Source organism: Lagopus muta, chromosome 1 (genome assembly GCF_023343835.1).
Source record: "Lagopus muta isolate bLagMut1 chromosome 1, bLagMut1 primary, whole genome shotgun sequence".
NCBI lineage: Eukaryota > Metazoa > Chordata > Aves > Galliformes > Phasianidae > Lagopus > Lagopus muta.
The window spans coordinates 183,317,193-183,333,907 of record NC_064433.1 but is presented as its reverse complement, the minus strand read 5'-3'; the positions used below and the strand labels follow the sequence as shown (position 1 = coordinate 183,333,907).

At 42.8% G+C, this 16,715-nt stretch overlaps 1 protein-coding gene across 2 annotated transcripts in view; it reads right to left on the bottom strand.

The window, feature by feature from the left end:
- Nucleotides 1-16,715, bottom strand: part of MAML2 (mastermind like transcriptional coactivator 2) — a 209,520-nt gene that overhangs the window by 52,137 nt on the left and 140,668 nt on the right. For both annotated transcript variants that reach the window (XM_048937269.1, XM_048937277.1), the window contains one exon: nucleotides 13,645-15,102. In XM_048937269.1, the coding sequence (XP_048793226.1) occupies nucleotides 13,645-15,102 (1,458 nt within the window). The remainder of the gene's footprint in view (nucleotides 1-13,644; nucleotides 15,103-16,715) is intronic.

Here is a 16,715-nt window from a genome sequence, read left to right as displayed (position 1 = left end):
AAAGTGTTCATCTCACTGTCCCCAGTTTTTAACCTTTGCAGAACAGTTAACAGTTACTTCACAGAGGCTTTATGGATGAATTACTATGTACAAAACAATTTGCATATGTTACATAATTTCATTACTTCTGCTATCACTACCGATTCAGCATTCCTGCTGATATTTGTGCATGAATTTAATTTGGTTTGGTTTTGCTTGTAGAATCTGTGTGGCTGTAATGTGACTGGGCATTCCACATAATTTTTATTCACTAACATTTATAGAATACTAGCGGTTCCTTCACTGTTTCGTTGCTGCAAGAAGACCACAGGCAAAATAAAAATTGGTGAGAAACAGAACGGAGACTATCCCTGGGGATTCCTCATCCCAGGTGTTCGCGCAGAATTTCCATTCCCATGCAGAAGGTAAGACACGCCTCGAAAGCGTTGTTCGAAAGGAAGCAGGGCAGCACCCATTTGCTTGTTTCTTGCCCTGAAAGTAACATACTGCTCTGTTGTTCACATCCATAGGCTCAAATGTGATTATCAAGACAAAGTTATCTAATTAGTAATTGCCTCTGGGTTTTGTATGTTGCTTTTGTTAGGCTTGGTTTTGCACTTTGGTCTCCTCTGGTTGAAAGACTGTAATGAAGGTGATTAAAATGATTCATTAACATTATACCCCTTTGAGCAAACAGTCCAGATATTTCCATATTCCCTGGTATTAAGCACGATGATCTTCATACAGAAATGTCCAAAGGTCTTTTAGACTATTTTTTTTTTCCTAAGCTTGACTGTAATTAATGATTCATGTGCAAATTCATACACAATTAGTGTAAGAGCTGACTAGTTTCTGATTTGGTTTAGACTCTTTGGAAGGAAGAGAGTAAAAAAAAAGCTCAGAGTTCATAACAACAGTAGACTATATATTTAAACAAATGCTACAACTAAATGTCTGTGAGCCTATCTGGTGTCCAAAGCCATGTCATAGACTCAACTTTGTTCAGTACACACCTATGCAGCACTGCACTTTATTCTTTCAAAGGAAAGCCTGCGCGTGGCCACAGATAGAAGGCTACGAAATCACAGAATCACAGAATGGCAGGGGTTGGAAAGGATCTCAAGAGATCACCGAGTCCAACTTCCTGGCTGAAGCAGGTATTCTACAATACATAGCACAGGTAGGCATCCAGATGAGTCTTGAATATCTCCACAGAAGGAGACTCCACAGCCACTCTGGGCAGCCTGTTCCAGTGCTCCGTCACCCTCACAGTGAAGAAGTTCTTCCACATGTTTGCATGGAACTTCCTGTGTTCAAGTTTTAGGTCACCTATCACTACATACCACTGAGAAGAGCCTGGCCTCATCCTTTTGCCTCCCACCTCCCTTCAGATACTTACAAACATTCATCAGCTCCCCTCTCACTCTTCTTTTCACCAGGCTGAACAGACCCAGGTTACTCAGCCTTTCCTCACATGGGATATTCCAGAGGCCCTATATCATCACTGCAGCTCTCTGCTGGACTAGGAGATCCCTGTCTTTTTTGAACTGAGGAGCCCAGAAGTGGACACATTATTCCAGATGTAACCTCATCGTGGCAGAGTAGGGGGGGAGGATCACCTTCCTCGACCGGCTGGCCATGCTCTTTTTAATGCACTCCAGAATACTCCTGGCCATTTTGGCTATACAAGCACAATAGAAAGGAATCCAGTATTTAAACTGAGTGCCTTGCTACCAGATTGTTTTGTTTGTTTGTTTGTTTGTTTTTAAATAAATATTTTAAAAGCAGTTAGTTTTTTGGCCACCAGCACTCTCCAGGAAAAGACAAACAATTCCTCCCACTGCTAGGTTTGCACTTCTGATTTCCAGCCTAAATTTACTTATGGCCAGTTTCAAAGGTACACTAGGTGCACTGGTTGGAAAGCTTGTCAGAAGAAAAACAGGGGTAGAAACATTAAAGCTATATGTTTTTTGGACTGACATTCTCTCAATCTGCATAAATAATTTGGCTATGGACACATAAGTCCTACTCTGCAGCTTTAAAAAGCTCAGACTTAATAGGGAGATGAATGATTGTATCTCCACAAACCACAGAACAAATTTCATTAGTATTTTCAGGTGGTGAGCCCAGTGCTCCATAAAGCATTTCAAGCAGGATTAAAAATCTGAAGAGGCTTTTTCTTTTCTTAAAGTAGCACGTATATGGCTATGGAAAACCCTTCTGAAGAACCGCTTCAATGCTTCCTGGGGCTCCCAGTGCTGCCAGGGTTGGACCCAGAGAGAAGTGCTGCTCCTGAGAAAGGCTGCCCTTGATAGTACTTTGAATACGAAACAAGATTTTGGTAACGCAGCTGTACGCAGCCCATGAAGTAGATTTCATGTTTACCAAAAAGGCCTGTAATTTGTGGATCAAAAGTTATTTTCTTATTTTAAAAATAAAACTCAGCAGTGAAAACCCTACATGAAGAAAAGAAGATGCCAAAGTCAAAGACTGGTATGTTTGGGTCTCCTGCATTTGAAAGTGACAGATATTTCTGCTTTCTTGCTGTGTTTAGCAGCTGTGTAGCTGTGAGGTATTTCTCTGTGGTGGTTAGCTCTCAGAATTGGGTGCTGAAGAGGAACCAGGGCTGAGAAGGGACAGTCATTGGGATAGAAGTACAAAAGAAAGGCTGTGGGGTTAGAAGTAGTGATGGACAAAGAGGAGAGGAGGACTTTGAATGCTCCTTGTGCTATAAGGCTGGCACTGCACAAAACTGAAGAGGATCTGGATTTCAAGTACTTTGGCTTTTTTTTAAAATCCCAAGACAAAAAAAGTCAGTACGTATGATATTGGTAGAGATATGTCAGTGAAACAAATGAACTAGTCACACAAACAACACATTCAATGGAAAGCAAAGAAAGTGAAGGAAGTACAACAGCTGTGACTGAAAATGAGACATCCAGATCGTTTCAGATTTGCTTGGTCTGAGTTGTGGTTCAATCCATGTAGCAGATAAACAGTTCGTGCATCCATTAAGGAACAAATAATCAAAAGCCAAGAAAAAGCCATCACTTGCCATCATGTGAGCAAAACTACTGCACTGAACCTCCACCCTGCTGGAAAGTGGTAACATCAGATAAAAGCAAGGGGAAAAAGAAATATTTAGCAAAAATCCTTCCTGTATCTTCCTGCTGGAACTTTTCTAAAGTCCAACTACTAATACTTAGTTCAGGTTTGCTCATAGGAAAAACAGAAGATGATAGAGTTGAAGAAAGACTGAGTTTCCGATCTATGAAACGCTCTTAAGATTGTTTTTGAGCTTGTGTATCTCGTATGAAACAATGCCCACAGATTATGCAATGAAGATTAAAAACTGGACAGAGACAGAGGCAGTCTCATGCACATCTCATTTGATATGCTATAGAAAGGGTTAAAATGGTCAGTTCATCACTCTCCTGCGTGGTGCCTCGGAAGTTTTCACAACACCAGATGTGTGGAAAAAAAAAGAAGAAAGAAAGAAAAGCGAACACTAGTAGACATCCTGGTGCCCTGGAAGCAGTTAAATTAACACCCAGCAGGGACAAATTTGCAGCTTTGGGAACAAGCTTAAAGTTAGTCTGTTTTCATTCCTGGAGCGAATTTGCAAGTGTATGGCAGTGAAGTATAGCCTGGGAAGGAGCAGACAGCTTTGGATTAAGGATGGATAGCCAGAACTCACTTGTACCCTCCCTCTTCCCACACTGTTTTGCACTTATGCTGTGAAGTTCTCAATATTTCTGCTCATCCCTATGGCTTCCCTTGTCTTTTACCAGTTCTAGTAGGAAAAGAAGCCATTCTTTTTTTTTTTTTTCCTCCCATTCTAGCTGGAACCAGAAAAATCTGGAGTCACCCCAGCAAAGCCTGCTTTAGCTGGGCTCACAGCTTACAGTAATTTGAAGAAATCTAGTTCTGCAATGGATAAAGCTGGATATTCTTCTAACCAGAACCAAAGCACGAAATCCTTTAGTCATTCATCATTAGCTTGGAGCCAAACTGTGGCCCTGCTTGCAACCACTGCAAATTATGGAAAGATCTGGAAAAATGCAAGACTGCATCTAACTCATCTTCACAGAATTACAGGAAGCCTTCAGCATCTCTCTTCCTCTCACAGGTTGAAGAACAAACTGGCTCATCCACAGAAATACCATCCTTTTCACTCTTTGGTCATTGCAAGTATTTTGGTATTAGTCAATCACGGGGAATTTTTCTTTCAAGGGGGCTGTCCAGCTTCTTAAGAAGACCCAAGAGTACCATTCAATCTGCATCTTTTTTTTTTTCTTTTTTCTTCCCCCCTGTCTTTTGCAAGAGGGGAAGAAAGCGACATGTTGTTTATTCAATGGCTACACTTTCAGCTGGGAGTGGTACAAGAGCTGTATGGTCCCCTGAAGGAAGAAAACCAGAGAATAGCTCATTTTTTTTCACCTTCCTTGTCCCTGGAAGTGTACAAGAAATGTAGAGATGTAGCACTGAAGGACATGGTTAGTGGGCATGGTGGGGATGGGTTGATGGTAGGACGTGATGATCTTAGTCATTTTTCTGATCTTAATGATTCTGTGATTCTATGATTCCCTTGTACCAAGTGTTGGCTCTGTTTGACCACACAAGTTGGAGAAAGTCACTAAAAAAGCAAAGTAAAACAGCACAGAGAAAAAGATGGAAGTCCTGTGAAAGTTTACACAAATGTCAGAGCTGGCACTAGAGGAAGGAATGGAAATGAGGTTGCAGTGTGGAGGCTTCCTTTGCCCCTTTCTGAAGCAGCTAGCCCAAAGACCATCTCCAACATCCTATAAAGCCTCATGCAAGAGTATCAGAAACCTGCTATGCCATGTATTCCATGCCACCCCATACTCATGGGCCTGCTCTGGCCTCTCTTCAAGAGGGAATCTGTGCTTCTTGAGGAATGGAGTCAGCAGCCCAACTCATGTCATGGCTTCTCCTTGCCCACCAGAGGTTTTTGTAGTAGTCCAGCTCATGGGAGCAGTGGGTAGCCTGGCCCTGCACCTAGGAATGCCAGATCTGGGGTGCTGGACCAGCCAGTGGTGCCGTCGGTATGTAGCTTGAGCACCCACCACTGACTTGCTCTCCTCCTACACTGCACCAGGAGGTGCCCAACCATACAGCTCCTTGCTTAGGATCCCGGGCAATGTCAAGTTGAAGACTGCAGTCAGGCCTTCCTTTGGCATATTGTCATGTTGTTCAGCGCACTGTGACATCAGTCTGAGCATTCCTTTCAGGCACAGCAGCACGGCTGGGCTGGGGGAAGCTGAGAGTCTTCTGCAACAAGTTTATGCCTCAAGTATGTGTCCAGATTAGGTATTCTGAACTGTGCCTTTATCACAGGTTACGTAGGAAGGTTAGGGCATTAACTGAATACAGAAAATTGATATGAAGGAGAGGGGTAAAGATCCCTCCTTTCTACATGATTTCTGTGTTTTATACTGATTCACAATATGATGTGGACCTCAAATAATTCCTGACCTCTTCCTATAAAATCAGAAAACCGTTCAATTCATAGGTTTCCACAGCTATGTCAAAACTAAGTATTAGGATTAAAAGATTAAAAGCCCTTTGGCTTTTCAGGGAAACTGACTGTTGGAAGCACTCAGCCCCATTCCAAATGCCCACTGGGAGTTGACAGAGCCTCATCAAAAGGGACAGAGAAGGGAAGACTCTTTTTGAAGAGAACATGATTCAGTACAGTTGGCCTGTTCAAAAGTGGCTGCCTTCAAGCCCCTTCTCCTTTCTTGTTTACATGTGAGTAAGTGGTAGGTCAGGAATGGCCAGAGCATGTCCACCCATAGGCTCTTTGAAGTAAGCTGCTGGGTTCATCTTGATGGGCTGTTTGCATCATTTTACAGGTACAAGAAGAGGCATCAAGTATGATTCTCAGAGCACCAGACGTCTCTTCTGGGGGACTGTGAAAGCTGTGAAGGCTAAGAGCTGTGAATGCTGGGTCAGCAGGGAAGACTCTTAGGCTAAGAGGCAAGGGGCAGAGGGCAGGCAGGTCAAGAGGAGCAGTGGGGGTGATAGGCTCAGGCACTATCCTAGAGCACAAGAACAGTATTTCTGAGATTGATATTTGGTCTCGTTCTACTCCAGACTCAGTGACTTCCATGAGAGGTAAATGTGTTACTCAGGTTCTTATCCAACAGCTAGTGGATTGACTGTAATGGCTTTGGACGAGATCTTCCTTCTCTCATTTTCAAAATATACAGAATAAACAGCAATATTTCCTTCCTCTCAAGCTTTGGCTGGTCTGCTTATTTAGATTAGAAATTCTTCAGGGCGAAAGCTGTCTCTTACACTGTATATGTATATTATCAGATACAGGCATGCAGAAATGAAGCAGGCAGATGGTTCTGGACTAGTTCTGTTGGAGCATCTGGCTGATTTTCTGGATCAGCATCACACGTGAATAGTAAAGTCACCAGTGAAAAAGCATATTAAAGGAACATTACTAGGTTGGTTGCTGTCTTAATGACAGTCATCTGTGGCCTGGGGCAGATAAAAACCATAAAAACACCAGCAGTAAAAGTGACTTAATGAAGGAACAAATATTTGTCATTATTATATTCCTTCATTTTGAACCCCTAGAGAGGTAAATTACTGAGACTTGCTGCTGAGGACTTCAGGGAATTAAAATAATAGAAAGATAGGGATAGGGAGAGAAATGAGAGCTAGGCATTGTTATTTATTTATTTATTCATTTTGTTCATAAACTTCTTGAGGTATTCATAAATTGCCTACAAACAAGCAAAAACTTACAGGACAGGGGTTTTTACCATGCCAGCTCCAAACGGCTGTGGAATTATATTCTTTTTCCAGGCTGCTTTTCCAAAATCCTTGCAGGAAGTTGACTCAGGGCTTGACTCTGCCCTCAGATACACACAGAAATAGCAGAAATCTTCAAGCAGGTAAGAAGCACAGATATCCCAGCTTCACTGATCACAGTGAAGATCACAGGTCAAGCAGCAGAAGGCCAGACCTGAAACATCTTTGTTTGCTTGCCTCCCAGTCAGCATTGCATTCTCACAGCTCCTTATCACAATCTCGTCCTGCTACCCTTCCTTTCCAGTTAATCCCATAAGCAGACTCATGTTTTTGGTGGTGGTTCCCTACTTCATTCCACCATACTCCAAGTTATGTAAAGTCTGCCAGCAGCAGTTAGGATCTTTTCACCAGTCCTTTCCTCCTTGCAGCCCGTACATCTTACTTCACATGTGCACAAGGCACCTTGTCTGTCCCTCTGCTTTTCCATCCTTGCCTATGTCTTCAAGGTGCAGAAAAATCACAAGACTGAAGCATGTAGCATCCTAACTCATTATTTCTCCACAACCAGGGCAGATCAGTGCAGGCCTCAAACAAACATCTGTAGACATGCAGGTGGGTAGAAGCTCATACCCTTCAAATTCCTGCTATAAAACTCATCTTTTTCTTGATTCTTACAGAAGCCACATCAAAATTGTCCCTTTGAGACAGATCCCATTTTAAAATTGTTTATATAGTTCTTCTTTTTGCCCTGTCAGTGTACCATCAAGGCATTTTCACAGTGGTAACAAATTGTAAGTAAGAGTTCAAGTGTGTTGCCATTAGCACAGGAAAGTGCAATGATATTTTGTATTGCTGTCCTCAGGGAGGTACCTTCAAAAAGCAGCCCAAATGACACTGCAAGGATTATCTCAGCAATGTCACTGAATCATAGAACGAATCACAGAATCATAGAATGGTTTGGTTTGGAGGGGACCTCAAAGCCCACCCAGCCCCAATCCCTGCCATGGGCTGGTTGCCCCCCACCAGCTCAGCTGCCCAGGGCCCATCCAACCTGGCCTTGAGCACCTCCAGGGATGGGGCACCACAGCTCTCTGGGCAGCTGTGCCAGGGCCTCACTGCCCTCAGAGTAAAGAATTCTTTCCTAACATCTAACCAAAATTACCCTCTTTCAGTTTAAAGCCATTTCCCCTTGTCCTATCACTATCAGACCATGTAAAAAGTCAATCCTCCACTTGTTCATAAACCCATTTCAAGTACTGGAAGGCCGCAGTGGGATCCCCTGGAGCCCTCTCTAAGCTAAACAATCCCAACTCCCTCAACCTTTCTTCATGAGAGAGGTGCTCCCGCCCTTCAGGGCTCTAGGTATCCCAAATCTCCAACCCCAGAAGCATTTAAGAGCCTAATGGAATATTCTAGTAGTATAAGCACTTTACGAAAAGAATTCAAGAAAGCTTATGAAACTGGCAGTGTCCATGAGCCTTCGAATTACAATGTCCTCAGGGACTGACCAGCTACAGTGGGATTGTCCATGTATTTCATTTAATAAACAGAATGTGAATGATAGAAGGCACCAAGACACGATGACAACTGCCCACTAATGACAATAAGAAACCTTTGACATTTTCTCTCTGTTTTTATGTTCATAAATCAGTTACAACCACGCAATCTATGGTAGTTATTAGGACATACTCAAGTTTTTATTCAGAATATTTAATTTAGAAGCCCTTGCATGAAGGAATGCAACCAAAATGGAGCTATCAAGAAAAGCTCTCATCCAAATACTATTTTTACAGCGAGTACTAAAAGAAAGGTCACATTGTTATTTTCTTACACTATGGAACGGTTTCTATTATTGCAGATTCCAAAAGCTTGGAATCGTTGTTATTTATGATCTAAGTCAAATTTAAGTCCTGGTTTGTACCAATTACCACAAGCCACTCTAGGTTTTTCCTCTTCATTTCACAAATATTTGCAAAATAATTCCTTTGCACTTGAAAACAGAGAGGTTGCCTTCCAAAATGCACTCTTCTTTAGTAAAGAAGGAAATCCTTTGTGTTTAATGGTAAACAAAAAGGTCCAGGAAAATGTTTTGATGTGAATCACCCCCATTTTCTTCACAAAGTTTGGAAGCTAAATTAGAAGTTTAAGACATTGTTCAGCAGTGAGTGACAACAAGACCTTTCCATTAGATCTTCTGCTCCTAGTGCTCCTTCCTTGCACAGCATGCTAGCAACCTATACACTCCTCTTATTAAATTCATATGGTGTCCATGCTTTAAGGAAGACCATATCCTGCCGCCTACTGTGCTGTTTTAAATCCAATTATGTTCTCTCAAAATAAATGAAATTACCCTGGGTGCACACCGGAGAAGTTCTCTGCAGAACTGCCAGGTTAGTTAAACAACCACCCATATCCTTTGGCAGTATTTAACAGCAATGCATGTATATGTCAGTATTTATATGATTTTCTGGGCATTTGAAAGGCTGATGCAATGGAGGGGGCCTGTAAGAGAGAGTCACCTGAGCACCTGGAGCTCCTCCAAGCACACGCCATGCAGTGGTAACACATAGCTCAGTGCAGAGCTGCTGCACTGTCCCACATGTACCCATGACAGTGGGCTGAATATGAGCCAGCAGTGTGCCCAGGTGGCCAAGAACGCCAGCGGCATCCTGGCTTGTATCAGGAATGGTGTGGTGAGCAGAACTAAGGAAATAATACTGTCTCTGTACTCAGCACTGGTGAGGCCCCATCTCAAGTGTTCAGTTTTGGGCATCTCAATACAGAAAGGACACTGAGGTGCAGAAGTAGGTCCAAAGAAGGACAACAAGGCTGGTGAAGGGTTTGGAGAATATGCTCTGTGAGGGGTGACTAAATGAACTGGGGCTGTTTAGTCTGGGGCAGAGGATACTGTGTGGAGACCTTATTGCCCTCTTTAAATACCTGAAAAGTGATTGCAGCGAGAGTGGGGCTGGTCTGTTCTCACTGGTGACAGGTGACAGGATGAGGGGAAATGGCCTCAAGTTGCTCCAGGGGAGGTTTCTATTGGATATCAGGAAAAACTTCCTTACAGAAAGGGTTATTAAGCACTGGAATTGGCTCCCCAGGGAGGTGGTTGAGTCACCATTCCTGGATGTGTTTAAAAACTGTTTGGATGTGGTGCTCAGGGACATGACTTAGCGGAGGGTTGTTAGTCAGGGTAGTATGGTTAGGTTGCAGTTGGACTTGAAGATCTTTAAGGTCTTTTCCAACCTGAGAAATTCTGTGATTCTATTCTATGATTCTGTGTTGAGTCCCTGACATGGAGAACCTGGGAGTACATTGGTCATAGGCTACAAAACACTTAGCTGTAGGAGTGCATCAGGATAGAGACACATATGGATCACTTGTGCTAGGGGGATTGGGTCACTCAGTACTCAGTAGGAAGGGAGAATGGTTGGTTGGATTAAAAAGGAACCTGCTAAGATCTGGTGAAAAAAAAAAATATCATCTAAGGTATGCCCTGGTTATGGCAAGTAACAGCAAAAAAAGCTCCAAAATCCAATCACACCACATTTCTGGGTTTTGGGAAAAAAAAAAAAAAAAAAAAAAAAAAAAAAAGAAAGAAAAGGAAGAAAAGAGAGATGATCACATTCCCAAAGACATTATAAAGGGATAAGGACTGAAAAGATACTGAGCTCTGCACAGGGCAATACTGTTGTAACTATGTAAGCAACATACATTAAAAAAAAAACAACTCTGACACTTCCAGAGCCTTACAAACAAGGACCGCTGGTTGTTTCTGTAAAGGAGGGCTGAAGCTCTCAAAATCTCTTGCACTGTTTTTGCTCCCATACCTGAGATCAAAAGGGCTCTTGTGGTCCATGGAAACAAGGGAAGAGAACGGATGGGAAAGGAAAGGAAGTATTGCAAGCACAATTTATCTTGTGCAGAATTTGGAGCTTCTAATTACTCCCTAAACAAAGAGTGTTTAATTTTTATGAGTTTTTTCTTGAGTGTGCATACGTTGTATCCTGATAGACAATGGAAAGGTGAATCTTTCTCACAGCAATGGAGAACAAAACTGAGAAGTAAACAAAACCTTCATTTCATTCAACCTTCTTCCGGGAAACCAAGATGATTTCCATCATTTTTATGACTTTTCCCTAGAGGCAAAAGACATCTAATTAGCAAATCGCACTACAAGTTTGCTCCAATTTGACACAAAGTAAATGTGACAGGCAGAGAAATTATAAACCTTAAATATCAGTTAGCAAGCTTAGGCTGACAGAGTCATGTTCAAGCCCTTTTTGGGGACCTAAAAGCTTGGGGAGAAAAAACAATCCAAAGAGTGATCTGGTTCAGCTAAAGATGTGATTTTGTAGTGTTCCAGTCGGTGTTATCTGATGGCAATATCATAGCAGCAGCTTATGAATGTGCACTCGCATCTCCAGCTGCAAAGCATTTCAGCCAGTTCTGAGATGGTCCTTGTAGCCCACATTTACAATCAGTGTAGGATCTAAGGAGAAACTGAATGACACCTAGCAGACTCAAACCTTTATATCTCATGAAGAAATAGGGCATGAGTGAAAGAAACATTAATTATGAAGTTAATTAGTAAGTGCTTGTAATTACTTATGCAGTGCTGTTAAAGATCAGTAGAAATCCTCAAGGATGGAAGATGGTCCTCCCAGAGAGAAGACCAAGCAGCCTAAATTTAGCTCCATTGCTAAAATCAGCGCAGTTGATCCATGAGCTGACTTTGACCTCCCTTGTTTTTACCAGAATATAATGTTGGCATCTCTCGCACAGCTCGGCTTTAATATCCAGGCTGGAGCTATGGGGACAAGCAGGTCCTGAACAAGAGGTTGAAGGGCTCTCGCATTTGTGCCTCCTTTTGGTCAGGAGCAGGAATAGGTTGTGCAAAGAAGATGTGGATGCCCCATCCTTGAAGGAGTTCCAGGCTAGACTGGATGAGGCCCTGGGCTGTCTGATGTACTGTGTGGCACCAGCAGGGGGTTGGAACTAGATTAAGGTCCCCACCAACCCAAGCCAATATATCATTCTGTGATACATGCAGGCAGGCCCTAAAATTGCTCCCATAAAAATTGCCACGTGATCAGTTATCTTCACACTGATTCCAAATCCTGCAAGTTAGGACCAAGTTTATACCATTGTAATTATAATTCCTGCAGCTACTGAATACTCTACTGAGAGGGATAGTCCTTGATTTTCTGAATTCCAGCAGAACTTTGGAACAACTGCTGCACTCATGATACATTATGCAACTATTGCTATGGCCATGTTGCCTCAAGCCATCATGTTGGTTGCCTCCCTCAGCAGCCCAACAGGACACAGGGCAGCAACTGCCTCGAATGGAGTTACTCTCAATGTTTTTTACTCTTTTCCAGAATGTAACCTTGCATATTTTTCAGAAAAACAGTAGTGTTTGCAAAAGTCCTGCTTGCCTCCCCTGTGCTGACAGATTGCTGGAAGCTTCACCATGGCTGAATGAAGAACCTGTTAAAATTCATTTGCTTGCCAGTCTACTAAGTGAATGGGGAAATGCACCAAAGAATGAGCACGCAGTGGCCCAAGAAGGAGGAGAACAGCCAGTGGAGACCTCCTTTAAAAAAAAACAAAGCTGTGCTCGCTTCCTGTTTGCTGCTCATATTCTGGCATCCTCCAGCAAAACAAATCCTCCCTGCCCAAAACTGCCTAAAAATTTCACCTGGTGCCTCTTAGGAAAGGATTCTCTGCTGGAGGAACTCGAAGTCAGGTGATCAGGGAGCTTAAATGAGTCAACACAAGAAAGGTTTCCATGCATACAACTGTATTTTCTTTGTTTCAAAATATCGGTTTGTTTGCCCAAGCAGTTTGGCCAAGATACTCCAGTTCTGAATGATTCATTTGCAGTGCTGCTTCTCACTGACTTTATGGAAGACTTTGGGTTTCACTTTTCAGTATTTTTCTATAGCACTTTTACATAGAAGAAATTTGTGAACAATCTTTGCACCTAGATTGCCATTCTATGCTTTCAAATATGTTCAATTCAAGGCCCGCCAGAACTCAGAGTGGCTTAAACATCCCAAGATCAAATGCATATTTTATTTCATTTGCAGCTGGATTCCAGTTTTGGGGATACAATAAGGTTACATATTTAAATTTTATTTTGTCAGGTCTGAAAATGGTAATCCTGGTGCACAATGATTTGGTATAGCACAGCTGGTCATATCAAAGCAGTGTCTGATGATAAAACAGTGGTATATAATTGTAGATGTATCCGTGGCAACCTTCACCTTCTTATCAAGCATGTATTTTATGCACAGAATATTCCCAGAAGTGTGATGGGTGTTTATAAAGCTCATAGATAAGTCTTCATTTTTCTTTGCCAAACAGATAACAAATGTGCAAACAGTACTTTTGTCATGTCAGTCAAACAATATCTAAAAACAGAATTTCCTAACCCTGCCTCCTGAGGAAAACGATGACATAAATATTAACACTGTAAAACACTTTATCTAAGATAAAGGAATTTGTTAGTTTTGCCATCCAAAAGAGTCTAGAATTTTGTACAGTTGGGAACTTAGGAGTCCAAAATAAGCTCAGATCTGCTCTGCTATCTCACCTTTCTGACAAGTATCTACATAATACATAGCAGTGACATTCACTCTTGCTTTAAGAAAAAACAGTGTTATGAACACGTCTTTTTTGAAATTCTTATAACTGTGCATACACTTGAACAGGAGCTAAACAGGTCATCACCAGCTCTGCTGAAGTGTTCTGAGGTCATTACACACAGGTACACAACTCCTGAAGGAAGGAGGCCAGACTGGAAAACCCTTCTCACCACTCATACCGGAGTAATTCTGTAACCAAATAAGGAGGAATTTGCCTTACCTGTCTATGCTGCTGGGAGACTGGATACTGCAAACCTGAGATTTGCTGGCTTTGCTGAATTTTCTGAAGCATCATCTTCTGTTGCATTGCCAGGGGCACATTGGGTGGCCTTTGAAGAGACTGGTTTGGGAGAGGCTGAGCAGGCGGCGGCTGTGGCTGCTGTTGCTGCTGTGGCTGTGGTTGTTGCACTGGCGCTGAACTCTGAGCCTGCTGCGTGTAGTGCAGAAGAGAAGGCTTGCTTTGGGAACTCAAAACTGAAGGCATCTGCTGGTTTGTTTGCTCTGAGTTAAAGTGAAACAAAGGCTTTGTATTACCATGATGCTGCTCTAGTGGTGGCTGAGCACTGTTGATAAAATTTCTGTTGAGGTCCTGAGTCTTCTGTTGCATGATCACGTCCATGGGATTACTCTGGGGAGTAGTTGGCTTATAAACATAGTTGTTCATCCCTTTTGACTGGTTTCCATTCACAGGCACCCCAAGCATTGCTGAGCTCTGTGGGCTGAACTGCTGCTGACGAAAAGAAGGACTGGGGATTTTTTCTTGCACAAAGGGTCCGGGTGAAGGACCTGATGGAGACAAGGTGGACCAGTTGGCCGTCTGGTTCTGCTGTTGCTGTTGCTGCTGGATCAAGGCATGCTGCTGACGGTTGGCTGCGATCTGCTTGAGTTGCTGCGCATGAGAAACCTCCTGCCAGTTAGGCAATGGCCGACTGGACGCAGAGGAAACCTGCGCTACCTGTGTTTGATTCTGAGGCACCGAAGGGATGGGTGAAGAGGTGGACATGGCAGCAGTGGCCATAGTGAAGGCTGGACCTGTAGAAGAAGGCCTCATCTGTGGGGATCCCACAGGAGCCTGGTTCATGCCTGGTGCATACTCACTCTTAATTACCATCTTATCCATTTGCAGAGGCCTCACAGGGACTCTCTGGCTTTGCTGCCCAAGGTCAATGTTGAATGGCTCGTCCTGTTTTATTGTGGCATTTATCATATTCTCTAGCTCAAGATCACTCATTGGTGGTACTGATATGTTAGTCAGTTCATTAAATAGTTCCTGGAGCTCTGGATCCATCATCTGTTCCCCTGAGTCTTCCCCATATCTGTTAGGGAACATGTTCTCATGGGACATCTGGCCATCTAAGTGTTTGCTGCAAGACATTGTTTCTCCTGGCTCTTTCTTTACTTCTTTCAAGGTCATATTAAAAATGCCATTTCCACTGGCATGTGTATTGTTTGCTAGGTTGCTGGTCTTTCTTTGTGATGCTTGCCCCACAGACATAGTTCCAGACATTGACTGGCTTTGGCAATTGTTAACATGATGCCCACCTTGTCCCATTGAGATATTATCACCCACTCTTATCCTCTTAATGTCAAGGAAAGAGTTGTCTGAAACACCATTTGGCCTCTTGTTGTTGACAGGTGACAGATTTACAACCAACTTTCTCTTCAAGGATCCTTGGAGCTGAAGAAAGCAAAGACAAAAAAAAAATTGTTAGATGACAATGAAGAAACAATCTATAGTCAGTCTGATGTTTACCATGTCAACAGGCAAGTAAGCATTGCAAAGTACAGAAAACTATTCTGGGTAGCACAGGTCGGTGAAAACAGCCAATGACACTGTGCAGGATGGTAGGGAAATATGCTGTGAGACATCTCCCTGTCATCACTGTCCATGCTCTTGTTATGCAACTGCAGCTTTTGGGCACTGCTGCCTCCTACTGAGGCCCCACCTTCCCTATGGGTGGGAGAGCAGAGAAGACCAGACCTGTAGCTGGCAAAGTCTAAAGCACGTCTGTCCCAGATTTGCTTCCATCTAACTATGCCAGGCAGTTCTAAAGTATTTTCAGACAGCAGAGACTAATGAGGCCATGAAATCTGCCCATGCCTACTCAAGGATGAAGGATTTCATTGATGATTTTGGTGTATGATCCAAAAAATCATGTTCTGTAGAGTCCAAAGGTCCTAGAAGACATTTTAATGGTACAAGTAAGATCTAGGTACGCTGGTCTTACATAGCTTTATCCAGACCAGAGATGCGTGTTATTAAAGATGTTAGATGCTAACTTGTTCCAGACTTGAAATGGAGCCACTGGAACCATGTCAGTTTATGTCAGCCAAGGGTCTGGTCCATGATGTACTGCCGGATTATTTTCCAGATTTGTATATTAATACATTAAGCCCTAATTGTTTATGTTCTGAAACATCTGCTGTAAAACAGAGTACACACAGCGCTGCTTTGAGAACTGCAACTCTATTTCCTTTCCCTCACATATATTTTTATCTGCTCACAGTCCAGTGTGCCTACTGAAGGAAAGGAGCTCATACTCTGCCCAATCTGTGCTCATCTGCCACACTTGTATGTGCAAATCCCCACTCTCTGCACACAATACAAAGATGTAGTCTCGTGAGATGACAGAAATGCAGAAGACTGTGGGTGTATAACACTGCTGTGGGCCCCAATACTCTCAGCTTCAGGCTCATCTATGGAGCTCTTCCCAGATAACTCCGTGTGTGAGCACTTCATTCTGGAATGAATATCAGGGAGTCAATTGGGAAGAGCTCAAGTCACAAATATGTTTCCTCAGTACCTTCAGGAGTAACTGACTGCCATTAGCTGTCATGGTGGTCACCTGCAAAGAGCAGGGACTGCTGTTGGTTAGCATGTTCTTCCTGACACATGAGTCACTGTACTTTCCTTTGCAAAAAGAACAGTAAGGTGCACTTCCTTTTACCATCAGCTCTGCAGTCAGTGTGTTTATTAGAAGTCATTCTCATGACCCCAAATTCATCTTCCTGGGAAATGGGGAAGTCCCCTGGTTGTCAAAATACGTGACTTGGCAGCATGTCTTGCTTTCAGATGTGCTGCTGACAAAAAGGCTGAACAGATAATGAACATGTATGTGTTTAATGCAGTGAATTTGTCCTTCTGAGTTCATTCTGCTTTTGCATGACATTTTGAATCAAAGAGAGCTGCTTAAAAAGTCTGCACATTTTCAGAGCACCTGCATCAGGCTCTCTAATGTGACTGAAAATGCAGGTGTTGCACTGTGCATAGCGGCTGTCTTCCTTTTTCAT